The sequence below is a fragment of the Myripristis murdjan genome, chromosome 16, assembly GCF_902150065.1.
Source record: "Myripristis murdjan chromosome 16, fMyrMur1.1, whole genome shotgun sequence".
Lineage (NCBI taxonomy): Eukaryota > Metazoa > Chordata > Actinopteri > Holocentriformes > Holocentridae > Myripristis > Myripristis murdjan.
In genome coordinates this window covers 17,573,034-17,587,976 of record NC_043995.1, presented here as the reverse complement: position 1 = coordinate 17,587,976, position 14,943 = coordinate 17,573,034, and the positions used below count along the sequence as shown (strand labels likewise).

Genomic DNA, 14,943 nt, shown 5'->3' with positions numbered 1-14,943 from the left:
ATAGGTCATTTTATTCAGTTAGCATCTTGTAACAGAAAAGATCTTTTATTTTTCAAGTCTTATTTATTCAGAAAATCATCTGAAAATTCACTACCTACAGTAATAATCATTAAGTGACCCCAATGCACTCATTATTTACTGCAACATTAATTTCTTGCTACTCTATTGAATCAAAAGTTACATTTGATCCAGTATTGACCAAATTTAGATAGAAATAGAGGAACAACAATGATGAACAGATAACAATGAAGCTGTTTTTGGTATGATATTGACTAGTGATATCTATCATAAGCACCTAAATAGCTGTTCTAAGAAGCACACACAAGTCTTTCACAATAAAGTGCATCCTCTGTCCACATAGGCCCAACTGTCTCCCCATTAAGGAGGAAATTGCACAGCTTGTTATATTACTACTGTAACATAAGGCCACTGTCTCCCTTCAACAGCTTTCCTCTTTTCTCAAAAGGCAAATTACCACCCAGGCTCTTAGAGGAGAAAGAGACAACATTCAAATACAGCTCTTCAAAACTTCACAAAACCTACACGTAAAATACATGTGACTTCAGTGTCAGTGAAAACGTTAAGAGCCCATAGTACAACAATCAGATTCTCCTACGCACTACAACCTTCGAAATATGCAGTATTGGAATTGCAGCTCACACAACCACAGACATCGATAGCAGGATGATTAATACTGTAGAAGCGCAAACTGAAGTGTTGATATTATGGTGCCAGTCTCTTGCTGGCCTTACTTGAGCATGATGCTGTTTTAAATGTGATGGTCAGTGAGGAATGCCTCAAGTGACACATGATGGTTACTCCTGCATTTTGGTATTTCAGTCAAAAGAAACAGCAGAGGTTCAAGGAAGCATCGAGTGTCATGGGTGAGGCAGAATTTGTCTTGGCACTCAGTGTGGAAGAAAAAAATACTGCTGCATGCAGACTGGCTAATCACAAAGGGCTATTATTTGGCAAGGACAGAAAATGGCCAGGATGAATCCAATATTCTCAATAATTAATTTCAGTTATGCCCATCGTGGAATGGCAATCCTGAAGCCTCATACACCTCCATAGCTATAGCCCTTGATCAGAGTTCAATTCAGCTGGTAGCTTAATTACTGGTCAGTAGGGTAGATGTTGAAGTCCGGTTTGGTTGGCCATGTATGTGTCTGTGGAATCATAGTGATCACTGGGAGCAGGAAGTGACTGCATCAAGTCTGTGAGTCGCACTGTCCTCCACCAGATTCAATCTTCCTGGCTGCAGGACCCAGTTCCACCTTGCACACCCTTTGGGCAAACTTCAGCGAACACAACGTCTCTCCCACATTTCTCTCCAGAGCAGACACCTTGAGTACAATAATAAAAAAAAGGATTACAACAAGGATCACATACAGACTGGTGACAAAGAAAAAAAAACAGTCTTGCAAAATCTTGCCGCACACCACCGAAGCTCTAGACCCACTTGATCAATATATTATTTATTTCTACATATTTTGCAAGTAAAAAACATGGTTAGCAACATGCTTTTTGTGTTTCTTCATCAGGCTTGCTCATTAGGAGACTGATCTTAGTAAGGTTTTGTGCCACTACAAGCAGCCAGACAGCTTCAGTCTCTTGAGCTGTACTGAAGGGATGGAGCACCATTCTTCCAAAAGAAACAGTACACTGACAGGGATACTACAGGGTGGCCGCAGTGCATAAACCCCTCATTACACAGACAAGTGCACATATGAGAGATTAAAGGGTGCAAAAACCATAAGCACCGGTCTACAGAGATGTGGAAAAAAATGATTAGATGAGTCACTCTTCACTATATTCTGGACAAATGGGTGTATGCCACAAAAACACTACAGGCCTGAATGCTGGGCCACCACAGTGAGGGGGTCTGGCTCTGTTATGCTGTAGGGGGCATTTTCATGGCATGGTGTGGCTCCAAGGGTCACTCTGAATCATTACAAAGTTACTCTGAATGATTACCATTATCCAATATGAAACATTTCTATCCTGATAGGAGTGGTCTCTTCCAGGATGACCACAACCCCATATTCAGGCACAAAGGCTCACTGAATGGTCTGATGAGGATGAAAATGTAAATCGTGCACTATGGTCTTTGTAGTCATTGAAGCTGTTCTGGTGGCCCAAAACCTTATTTAGACATTTCATGTGGGCTGTTCCTTTAATTTGTCACCTGTCTGCAGAGGTTCATAAGTCTATAGCTACTGGAGTGGCAAGCTTACCTGCACCACCATGGCTGTCTTATTGCCTTTGCCCAACGAGTCCTGTAGCAGGTACGTAAGGCGGGAGTTCCTGAAAGGGATGTGAGTCTGCCGACCCCTCAGGGCCTGGATCACATCCCCCAGTGCCAGGAGGGATCGGTTAATATTCTGGGCCTCCTTCAGCCTTTCTCCCTCAGCACCAGACTTCCACACCCTCTCTGAGCCAGCCAGATCCACCAAGTTCAACTTGCCTGAGAAAAGAAAAGGAAGTTCCTTGTGATGGTGAATCAGTGAAGACCTTCATCTACGGGCCCACATGTGCTCCTCCTAGCATCGAATGCAATTTTCTTAGATCTTTCTCTCCTGTGTTTTCCCTGCTCCTTCACTTTCTCAGCTTTGCTACTGTCAAAAGAATACAGATATTTATAGCTGCATCCCTTGGGCAGGACTGCTTTTGATTCAGCTGACAGGCTTTTGACAAGTAGCTAGGCTGCCCATCCAGCTTAAAAAGGGATTCACTGAGGGATGCCGTATCGGATTTATTTGAACCTACAGTGGCTGTTTCTGAGGGGCATTCGGGACACTTTCCTCCTAAGACGAGAGCATGAAAGCGTAATTTACCTGTGGTTTTGGCCCCACTGGCCAAATCAGTGCCCAGTACAGTTATACAGAGCAAAGCGTGCGAGCGGGAGCTGTGCTGGTTCATCTGAGTGCCAAAGGTGATCCTGTTCCGACGGGCTGTCGCTAAAATCTTAACAAACACAAGAGGAATCAGCGTAAAGGTTAATGATTTCTGTTCTACTGATCATTATATTACTGATTCATTATATTAGTCTCCTATGGTCTGTTTAAAACAAAGTGAACAAACATCTGTCACCTTCTTGATGTGCTGAAAGCTCTTGACCTCGATGATCCTGAGGCCTGGAACATGCAGCTGTCCTGTCCCATCTGGGTTGATCTTTATATCCAGTTTTTCACCATCCTTACTGAGCAGGTCCCTGTAAAACAAAATACAGCTGACACAATCCCACAATCGTTGTCCAGTAACAATAAACCCAGGCAACCGCTAAAAGCAGAGCACTCCATACCTTAGCACCTCGTTGTAGATCTCCACAGAGCTGACGGTGACAGTGTAAGACCACATGTCTTTCCTGTCTTCAATCTCACTGAAGAGGTGTTTCAGGGCTCGCTGGTTGATGCCTGGGTTCTCCACAGTGCCCTAGAAATCAAATAGGACGAGTTACTAGAATGCAACACTGAGCCTACAGCCTACATATAGCTACAATAATGCTACAAATGCCAGTAAATCTCGAGTATACCTCCATGGTGTAGGTCTTCCCAGAGCCAGTCTGTCCATAGGCAAATATGCAGACATGATAGCCATCAATGCAGGACGTCACGAGAGGCTCAATCTCCTGAAAAACCTGAGGGAAATAAAAAAAAAAAAAAAAGGTTAGAGTTCTGGTGACTAGCATGAATGTAAGACTATTATCTTAATACACTGTTCAGTTTCAATACCTCTTCTTGTGTGGCCTGAGGGTGAAAGACCTTGTCCAAATCAAAGACACGACCCTTTCCCTTGTTTATCACAGTAAGAGAAGACTCATTGTTGGGGTCTGTGGTCACCACCACAGCCTGACCTTCCTCATGCTGGTCCTCCTTCAGCACAGGCTTCACACGACACAGCACGCGGATGTTGCCTACAAACAGAGGGACCAGCTGGTTCACTTACAGAGTTTATGTGTTGCATTTGACTTTGGATTTCATTCCTTCTTCGATCTATACCTTTGAGCTCCACCAGCTGCTCGTGGTACTTCCTGCGCAGTGCAACTTCCTTCCTATACTTCTCCAGAAGATCTTTGTTGGCCTCAGACATTTCACTGATAGCTGCAGAAATCTATTGTCAACACAGTGAAAACTCGTCGGTACAATTTCCTGTGCTGTTTGCATTGCCACAGATTTGTCACTTTGGTCAAAGCTGTCATACAAGTGTCATGACGCAACACTGAGGGTGCTAACCTGTTTCTTGGCCTCACTGATAGCTGCTCCGTAGAACTCAGAGAAGTTTCGGACCTGGCTCCTCAGGCTGGTGTAGTCTGTCTTCATGGAGCGAAGGGTTGGAGGAAGTGCTGTAAGACGCTTCTGCAAGCCTGCCAAGGATAAAAACGCATGGATCATCATGTTCAAACAGCATAAAATGATTATTTCCTGTGCAGAAGCCAAGGCCAATTTCTTAGAGAATTATAACTCTTTGGTATAACTCACTAAAGAACTGGTCCTGCAGGTTCTGGAAATGTTCTGCTGAGCAGGTGGCTGCTGCCCTCACAGCTTCCTCCTTCCTTTCCTCCAAGTGTCCAATCTCCTTTAACAGGTCCTCTTTCAGCTCGCTGATCTCTCGCTCGTAGGCCGCAATCTGTGGCAGATCAGCACGATAATGAGTTAATCTGTCACTTAGATTGATCCAGGTTACGAATTGCAGGCATCGGGACAACTCCACTGTCCAATGTATCCTGGCTCCTTCGTGGCCAGCAGCCAAAGAAATAATTTGTGCACTGATGGATCTTAAGCATCATTACAAAGCATTATTGTCAAAATACTAGATGCCGCCAAAGCTTAAGATTTATGCACAGCCTGTGAATGCCTGGAGCACATTCAAAAATTGGCAGCCCAGAAAATAATTTACTTGTGTATATATATACATATATATATATATATATATATATATATATATATATATATATATATATATATATATATATATATATATATATATATAAAGGTCACCTCTACCACACAATGGTAAGATTTTTGTATATATGAAAAATTCTGACATAGAGAACTGTGTAGTTAGGACGATGATGATTTTACATTAAATCTGACCAGTGTATCCTTGTAGGTGAGTAGTGACATAATGAATGTCAGCTCTTTTATCTGCATGTGTGAGTGTGTATGTACATCCCAATCCAGGGCACAACTGAGAGATAACAATACATGCTGAACTGGTGCAAACTCCCAATCAAGATGTACACACAATGTAATACAAGATTTTGTCTCTTGATACCTTATGCTGCAGGTTACAGCTGTATTCATCTGACTTCCTGATCTGTTCCTCCAGCTGTTTGCAGCGCTCATTCTGATTGGACAACTTTTCGGACAGCAGCTCATTCCTCTGCCTGGCCTTGTTCAGCTGCTTGATTGCGGCAGGTGATTCCACCTCCACAGTCTGGGTGACATACTGGCAGAGAGGAAACATCCAAATAGGGTTGCCTTTTCTAAAAACCATGTTACAAGGTAATATGCATGAGTGATACCCCCAAAATACAAAGCATTTTTTTCATTATTTCAGCATGTGATCAGCTGCAGTTTTATGTCAGTGAACAATTCGGTTGCTTCTGAAAGCTATTACATGATCACAGTGACAGCTCAAAAACTGCACCACCATTCAAACCCATTTCCAGAGCTGTTGTGGATAATAATTACCTTAACCACCGGCTCCCTGCCTCGCTCTCTATCCAGCTCCAGCTGCAGCTCCCTCACTCGCTCCTCTCGTTTCCTCAGCTCCTCTCCTCTCCTCCACTCACTTTGCTCACTTTGACGCTCCAGCTGCGACAACTGCTCAGCCCGCTGTTGTAGTGAGGTTTCTAGCTGCTGCACTCTGCTCCGGAGGTTCTCATTCTCCTAATACAAGATACAAATCAATAGTGGTTACAATATGTTGTTGTTTCTGTTTGCAGTTGGTCATGTGGGCCTCGGCAGCATTGTCTGCCGAGTTTTCAGTGCCTCACCTTGATGAGCATGGAGCTGGAATGGGAGGGGATGGCAGACAACTGCTGCAGGAGGCCCTGGGTAACACTCAGACTCTGTTTGAGGCTCTCGTTCTCCGCTGACAGACACAGCACACGCTTCTCTGAGTCTGTGGCCCCCTGAGGAAATACAGAATAAGAATGAATTCCAGAGAGAAATGCATCAAAACAAGATATTTTGCTTTGTGAATACTTATATATACACAAAGCCAGTGCTGCTTCCCTGTGGATTTACAATTAAGGTGAAGTCCAGGACGTGCTGACCCTCCTCTGGCATTTTCACAGCGTGGCATTTTGGTCGGTGGGAGAATGCGGGTGTGGAAATGCATTGTGGCAGCTTTGCTGATGACTTGAAAAGTGAGCAATACTTGCACACCCAAGTGCAATGACGATGAACGAAACTAATAACGTGCAGTGCTTACAGAGGCAGTTCTCAGTCTGGAGAGCTCCTCCTCACGCTCCTCAATGCAACTCTTGAGCTCATCGATCTGCACAAGACATTAGAGGGGTTAAGACATTTAGAGGCACACAGTTTATACTCAACATACAAATGAAAAATTTATGAAAATAGAGATGTCTGACCCACAATTTAATGCAATAATTTTCTCTCCATCCTTTGTTGTACAATGAGTAAATAATGTGATTCAGTATTTTGCTCTGCCCACAATCCAAATACACACTGATTACCTTAAACTACCCATAGGTGTGAATGTGCGTGAGTATGTTTGTCCATGTGTTAGCCCTGGGATGGTCTGGCAACCTGTCAAGGGTGTTTTCCTGCCTTCTACCCAGTGCATGCTGGGACAGGTTCCAGCGGCCATGACCTTGATTAAGAATAAGCATGTAGGGAAAATGGATATATGGACAGATGGATGTAATTCTGAGTTTGTGTCAGAAGTACTGACACTTTATTTGAGTATATCCATTTTTTTGGGATTATATTTTTAGTTTGGTACATTTCAGAGGGAAATATTGGACTTCCTATTACACTACATTTATCTGCTGGCTGTATACTTTGCAGAACAAGGTTTTACATGCAGCACATATAATATAATGCATGTTAGAGTTGAATCTAGCCAACAGTATATAAAGCAGTTAGAGCTAGCCTACAACATTAAAATACTATGCAAGTTAATGCATCAATACATATTTTAACACTCTGAATGGGACCAGTGTTCTTAACGAATAGTTTAATTTTTCATACTTAAGTACACTTTACTGCTATTACTTCTATACTTTGAATGCAGAACTTTTAATGGAGTATTTGGCCATTACAAAATTGCTATTTTTACTGACATTTACCACTGTCAATTTCAAGAATAAATGAAAATATAGTGGTTTGGAGTGAAACTCTTCAGATGCAACACTACCTGCTGTTGGAAAGCTTGTATACGCGAGTGTCGGTCTTGCTCCTTCTGCTCCAGCTGAGAGTGAAGTAGGCGCAGCTCTCCTCTCAGTTTGCTCCTCTCACCTTGCAGACCGTGCAGAGACTCCACCAGCCTGTGAACCCCAGCCTGTGTCCTGGGCTCAGCACTAGAGTCACCTAGGTGACATAAAAAAGTAACAGGATCATCAACTTTTGCATCATTGTCATTATCATCAGCAGAGTGACCTTAGTCATTTTTCATTGTCATCCCTGGACTCATTTTCATATTAGGCCACCCAGAAATAGTGTCAGCGTATATCCTCTGTACATCCTTTGACCTGTTTTCTATTTGTAGGCCTCCTCAGTTAAGAGTGAATACAGCAGGATGCTTGAATGCCTGCATGAGTAAATATTAATGAAGGACATTCAGTATGCACTTAAGGTTGTTTCACATACCGTGTAGGCGCATTGTTTTGCAGTGAGGCTAACATTATTGTTGCAGCGTTCACTTTTTCAAGTCCCAAGTGCAAGTTTACAGACCTTTTCATGGTAGTGAGGGATTACTCCCACTTTGCACATGCAACCTGGACCATGTGGAGGAGCAAGATTCACATTTCCAGGAAGCAGTGACCTTCTAAACCTTGCTAATGTTTAAGAGAAAGCCACAGAGACCTGAGCAACATGCCCAATAGCGTTTGAATCGGTTTCTTCCCTCTCAGTGATCTGTCACGTTGCATTTTCTCTGCAGGGTTTTGTGCTAATCACATCAACAGGCCATGTCAGGTTTGCTGTGTCACAAAGGTGCAGGAGGCAGTGGAAACAAGTGATACCAGGGAAGGGAAAAGGGCAACAGAGAGGAGTGGCTACATCTGTGCATCAGAGCCACCTTAAAATTTTAAAACAGCATCTTAAAATAGAGCAAAAAAAGAGTTGATTTTGATTAATAAAAAATCAGAAGCTCAAGATCTCTTGTGCAGTGGTAGAGTATGTTACATTCAGGCTGAAGGAGCACTGAATGGAGTCTCTACTGTTCAAAATGCCAAATAAAGACTCTAAAACAACCACGGGCTTCAAGTTGCACATCAGAGAGGCAGAGTTCTGCTCCAAAACTCAGACCTGAGCAGCAAATCACACAAAACAAAACAAACAACCTTCACCTGGTAACAGTGGGATGTGGTCCCCGGGATATTTATAGTCCAACACGAGTACACGTGGAGGCTAGCATGTGCCCGAGCTTGTAAGTGCATTTGTGGGGAAGAAAAGCAGCACTTTTTATGTTTTATTCATGGCAGAGAGCCAGAGAGTTACGAACCAAGTGTCTAAGCCTCTCACCACATACGCTTGTATCTTTATCCTGTGCTTAATGAGAGGCAGGACGCCTGAGGTGCTCCACTTAAGACACCCACACACCGAGCTGCCAACAACTGAGGCTACATCAGTCCACTTAAGGACAGGAGTCTGTCTACAGCTCCATGCAGTTTATCATGTTGCACACACTTGTTAACATGCGCACACAGGAAAGCACAGGAAAGTGATGTAACAGAGAAGAGCTGCTAGGTCTGCTCTTTTGTTCAGGGCTCAAAGAAACCATCTGGTCAAATCTGAAACACAGCAGACACTAACATCTAAAGCCCCATGGGTAGCCACATCTGCTTCATCTAGCCTGAATGACATCACTAATGACAACTTGATTTACACCATCAGCCACATAAATCGAATCAATCTGCTCTGCTGCTGATGACTGTTTGTTCCTGTCAGAACGGATTGCTGAATGGCCGTGGTTGACAAATCTCATTGCATAGCCAAGACATCATAGTACACTGAATTATGTAAAGCAGTGCATTATCCTCCGCAACAGTGACTCTGGTGAAATTTAAAAAAAAAAAAAAATTGAAAAAATCACTCCCTCTGCAACCTATGAATCACTCCTCCTCCTCAGAGCCTGTTCATATTTTATATAAGAAATAAAAATTCCTGGATTACTACACCAACTGTCAGTGTTAAAACTTTATCACCTATAATGCACAGTGCACTGGAGATATACTTAATATCTCTGCCATATTTTCCCTCTAATGCTCCTAATCCATTTACCTCCATCCATTAAATGACCTCATCCAGTCTGAGGCCTTACATCATAAATCTACTGACAATTAGTCCCTTGTGTCAGTCTCCGCTCCTATTTTCACACCACCCATTCACACCTTCTCTCCATTTCCATTTCACATCCCCCTCTTTCCTGCTCTCTCTTTTGCCTTATAGAATGGCTGTGCTTGTATATGTATGCCCTCTACCTCTCCTCTCTCTGTTTTTTCGTTATCATTCTCAAGCCCTCCTCCTGGAAATGTAAACCTGTGAATTTCCACCCTCACCCACCCCCTCTGTCCTCCTCCACCTCCTCCCCCTGTCCCTGCTGTGTCTCTCACCCTCACCACCCTCACTCAGTGGGCTGGGGGTCTGCTGCTGGCCGATGACGTCTTCCAGGCTGCTGATGACACTGTTCTTGTCCCTGAGGCGCTGGCGGTAGGAGGCTCGCAGGGCCTTCATCTGACGGCGGTGCTGGACGCGGTGCCTCTTCAGTTGGACCCTGTACTGGTCGGCTTGCTGCTGCAGCTGCTGGAAGTGGGAGTACTGCTCCAGAAAACTCAGCAAGTGGGACATCACCGCCACCAAGGGAGACTCTGTCAACTGGCCAAGAAAGAAGTATAGGTTTGCACATTGTCGCATTCAACCATTGAGCACACTGCAGAGGCTCCTGTCTGAGGGGAATAGCTGGATTTATGCAGCTATTCCCAAGACATGTGAGCGGCTCGGTCAAGTTGATGAAACTGCTTTGCAACCTTTCCTGCTGTTTCCAGCTGCACTTGGGAGGCCCTTCTCTTCTCAGCCTCCTGCTTGAAAGACAGAAAGGCAGCCAGAGGAGTGCATGGTGGGATGTCTGGGCCATTTTCCTCATCTTCGTCGCTAAGAGACAGGTCATCACTGTCACTGCTACTGCCTAAGGTGACAGTGAAATGCACACATAACAAAGAGTGAAGGAATTCATACCACCATTCGTTAGTCAGTAGAAATAACTCACACTGTTACCATTGTATCATTCTATACCATAATCATTATGTTTAACAAAATATAAACGTTCAGCAGGGGTATTTAAGCACTCACTTGAATCACTAAGCTTAGCACAAGCCTTTTTTCCCATCTTGGGGGTGTGGCCACATCTCCTCCTGCTCCCTGTTTCCATGGAAACATGTCCTGGCTCCTGAGCAAAGCAACAGACATGAGGGTGAGACGGTGATACACGGGGAAAAAATATTTATACATCACATACAACACAGGCATGCATGCAACCACATGGCAATGACACCAATCCGTACAGCCTGAATGTAAGAGACTGTAGTGCTTTTTGTCTGATGGTGCATTCATGCTGCGTGCAAAAAATCGTTTCCTGACAGAGGACCCTTGAGGCTGGACATGATGTGGCTGGACTTACCTCTGAGGCGGCTCCACACGCCCCCTCCAAGGCTTCCCCTCCTCCTTCTTGAGACAGTGTAGAAGATGTAGACTAAAAAGAGAGTAGAAGGCATACATCTCCTCCACCCTGTCCAAGAGTCACCGCAAATGACTCAATAGGCAAAAGATAGTCACGGTCTCACACCTCCACTCATGCTGCATCGAAGCAAAAGAGGGGAACAAAATACAATTTATATTTTTCCCCCTGCTATTAACGTAACATCACAGTCTGTATGAATGTTACACACATGACAAGAAACCCACGATTACATGTGACAAGCAAATTTAGCATGACAATCTATATTGGTTGGTTTATGCCAAGGCTCTTGCAGATTAACTATTACTCCTCTCCTTAATAGCTTTTATCTCCTTTTTCTTACCCATCACATATCCTTTCCTCTTGGGTGATGACAATCTGACATTTCATGACTTGGTATTCCCCGCTCATGCTCCATCTGTGTTGTCAATGACAAGTCCTGCCACACAGCCCTTGTTCTCAGAGCTGCAACAGCATCCCAGCAGTGTGCAGCTCCTGTCACTCCCCCTCAGCCCGTCTCTCTCCTCCCTTTTCTCCTCCTATTCCTCCTCTTCCTCCTCCTCTCCACTCTGCTTCATGCACAGCCTGCAGCTGCAGTGGGCATGCTCAATGCAGCTCTGTAATCCTCTGCAGTGGTGAAGGGGTGGAAATGGAGACTGGATGGTTTTCGGGGTTCAAACTGACACCAGCAGCCTGAGCCGGAGCAGGAGGTGAGCCATGCTCCCAATCTGATGTGTGCTCTCATGGAGGGGAGCAGTAACCAGTGTTATGTATGTGCAAGCACCATAATCTGGTTAAGTGTCACAGTGGGACACCACTGGATATAAACCAGGTCTTTTCTTTTTTTTTTATTTAATGCACTAAAAAGTTGCACAAATAGAGTGATTTATCAGATAAACAATGAGAATAATTTATTCACGTTTCACTGACTTAATGTTTAGTCGGTGAACATAATAGGCTTTAGTTTTTGTTATTAAAAAGTTTTAAATATGAACACAATACAAAGTGTGGCTATTTATGATATTATAAACAAAAAATAAAGATACTGATGATAAAATGTTGAAAGAGCAAATCAAAATAATAGAGACAATGTTCAGAAAGCCTCGAGTCAACTGTGCTCTGAAGTGTGACCAGAGCATTGTCCCAGAGATGGGCACAGAGCCATGAACGGTTGTATACTGCAGCAGAAGTGCTGAGGCAGAGGCTCACAACTCTGAGGGACGCAAAGTCTGCAGTGTGCAATAAGAATCTCTCTAAAGAATACTATGAGGACGAATGGAAATATTCTCTGTGCACCAAGCCAGCTTTAAAGCATTTAATTTTAGTGACTATAGAATCATGTATCAACAGACATGATGAGGTAACAGTCTGGGCAAATGGAGATATTTAAATGGTAGTCCTGCTGAGGCTGCAGAGGAAGCACGATCCAGAGTCTGAGGTCTCTTTTGGAAACTAGTGTGTTTTCACACACTAAAACAATTACCAGAGATGTGTGTCCTGTGTCAGTGGCCTCAAGTGAGAACAGGCTGCTGGATATTCTTAGAAATGTGAACACAGGAAATAAAGCACCTTCAAAATAAGTTAACAAATACATTTTTTTTAATTGCCTGATAAGCATCACCATGGCACATTCATCATATTCGGAGGATCACTGTTGTAGTGTCGTGTTTGCATCACATGATCACAATTTTTGCAATCAGTATGTCAGTATACTGTGCAATGTACAAACATTATATTAGATCAACAATTCAGACATTTCACTAAGGATTAATCACAGGAGTGCAGTGTGCTGAATCATGCTTTCGATACAGACTATAGCTATAACACTGAACTGTTAGAGCTTTTAGATATTAGAATTAAATTCAAGTATCAGTGTTTATTACATTCTCTTTTATTTATGTCTATAATATTTGCTGGAAAGCTCACTGAGCTGTGTTTCCCTTGTATTCATCTAGGAGCGGCACACCATCATCAGAGCAAGGAAATCACCACCACAGCAAGAGAAAACAGGAAATTAAAATAAACATTGTAGTTTAGTGTTACTATTGTCTGAACTAAAGTAAGTGTTACAGTGTTTAATTATGATTTTTTTTCCAACAACCTGAAACATGAAACATAACTTTGACCCAAACAACAACAGATGTAAGGCAAAGTGAGAATTATTGCCCAAAGCACCATCGCTGCACAAAATTAGAGAAAACACTGACTCAGAGTCAGTGGGGCTCCCGTTGATAACAGAGAGCCTTGTTGGCTTCACTCTGGCTTGTATTCAGTCCTTGTACACAACAATCTCGTCCTCTGGTTAGATTTCCTTTGCAAATGTCATGAAATGCTTATGAGTCAAATTAAATGCATTAAATCTCTGACTATGTCCACTCTTTGTTAGCGGCTCTTCAAATAGTGCACAAGTGAACACGGCTCATGACTAATCACACAAGTCTTTATTGTTTCACTGAATGCTTACACTTCAGTCCCAAGTCCTCACTTCCAACAGGAATTTGTTAAGGCCCCGCGTGGAGGCCCAACAGCCCACAGACAAGGAGCCTTTCAGAAGCCACTCGGTGACAGCTGGAGAGAGGAGCGGGACAACAGCCTCGGCTCCAACCTTGGGGGCCACAAGCACTGGAGCACTGAGGGCCACGCTGCCGAGGGCCCCGACAGCATTACTGGAAAACAGGCACACTGTCAGGCAGCAGGACAAGGACGACAGGACCAGGCAGCGAGTCATGAGCGTGAGAGCGTCAGAGGACAGCCCGTCACACAGGGCTAAGAAGAGGCAGGAGCCACACAGGAGGATGTGGGCGGTGTTACGGTCTTCACTAAGCCACAGGAAGCCAAAGGAGACGAGGGCCGGGGCCAGAACCTCACTGGCCCACTCCGCTTCACTGAGGAGGGAGGCCAGGTACGAGCTGGAGGGACGCAGAGTGCAAAGTCCTGCAGAGAGTCCCAGCAGAAAGAGACCTACTGAAGGAGCTCTGTGATCCTGAGAGACAGAGAGAGAGACAGAGACAGAGGCGAAGCAGTAAAATGCAGAAGCAGTACCATGACCACAAGGTGAGACTGCCACATGTAATACATGGCTGGAAAATGGATAACGTTTGCAAAGCCCAACTTTCATGCCAGCTATTAGCCCTGATACAAGACTCTTTGGTAGTCTCTTTTTGGTAGACTTCCCCTCTTTATTCTTGATTAGGGTTAGGGTTTTTTTGTTTTTTTTTTAAACACGTTTTAGCTCCAAAACATCCAACAGCAAATACACTCAAACTGGAAAGCTGAACAGAAGTAATCAAAAACATCAAACAGACACAGTTAGCTGAGTTAAAACTGATTATGCATTGGAAAAGCTGACTCTCCATGCCCATCCACCTACCTTGAAGAGTTGATAGGACGAGTACAGAGCTGTGGCAGACAACATGATGTTGGCACATGTTGTTATCCACTCTGTGATGCACGTGGCCATTGATGTTGAAGAGGAGAGACACCAGAACAGAGTTCAGCTCATAATAACATCCAGGCTGTTTCCAACGGCGCCGTTAGCTGCAACAGCAACACACTGCGGTTTTTAAAAGAAACTGCACTGACTGGATTTCATCATTATGTTTGAGCTGCTCGAGTACAGAGGAGCACACTGCACTTTAGAGAGACGCTAACTACTCGTGATGACGCTTTGTTTGGACACGTGATCAACCAGGATGTGGACAGTGCGCACGCTCCCAATGCTGCCTTCACGTTGTCCCAGTCAGCTCCTGCTTCCGAGTTTCCTCTTTACAGGCTATTTTCTTCACAGCACACTATTACAATAAATATCAGGTATAAGTGAAACCATGGACTGTATACAATTTATTCAGTCTATGCGTGGAACTTGTAATCAATAAAAAGTCATAGGAAGCAGAGATGTAACGATCTTGTTTAAGATAATCAAATTATTTGAAAAATTATTCAGACAAGAGTTACTCCGAGCACGTATGCATGTGGTTATGCAGGCACGTTGTAAAGATTTAAATGTACAGTTTT

At 43.8% G+C, this 14,943-nt stretch overlaps 2 protein-coding genes across 2 annotated transcripts; both read right to left on the bottom strand.

The window, feature by feature from the left end:
* Window positions 1-60: 60 nt before the first annotated feature.
* On the bottom strand, window positions 61-10,970 carry LOC115373789 (kinesin-like protein KIFC3). Its single transcript, XM_074933734.1, is given in 21 exon segments — window positions 61-1,346; window positions 2,238-2,467; window positions 2,838-2,967; window positions 3,094-3,214; window positions 3,305-3,435; window positions 3,536-3,640; window positions 3,735-3,916; window positions 4,002-4,113; window positions 4,236-4,366; window positions 4,482-4,629; window positions 5,278-5,451; window positions 5,697-5,894; window positions 6,002-6,139; window positions 6,442-6,507; window positions 7,390-7,562; window positions 9,809-10,070; window positions 10,223-10,380; window positions 10,545-10,641; window positions 10,873-10,909; window positions 10,911-10,948; window positions 10,950-10,970. Coding segments are annotated over 21 exon segments (2,787 nt in total). The 3' UTR covers window positions 61-1,211.
* A 1,538-nt stretch (window positions 10,971-12,508) lies between these two features.
* LOC115373651 (uncharacterized) lies at window positions 12,509-14,644 on the bottom strand. Its single transcript, XM_030072145.1, has 2 exons — window positions 14,300-14,644; window positions 12,509-13,912 (listed from the first exon to the last, which is right to left on the bottom strand). Exons 1-2 carry the CDS (start codon window positions 14,387-14,389, stop codon window positions 13,397-13,399), a joined length of 606 nt encoding a protein of 201 aa, XP_029928005.1. The 5' UTR covers window positions 14,390-14,644; the 3' UTR covers window positions 12,509-13,396.
* Window positions 14,645-14,943: the final 299 nt, after the last annotated feature.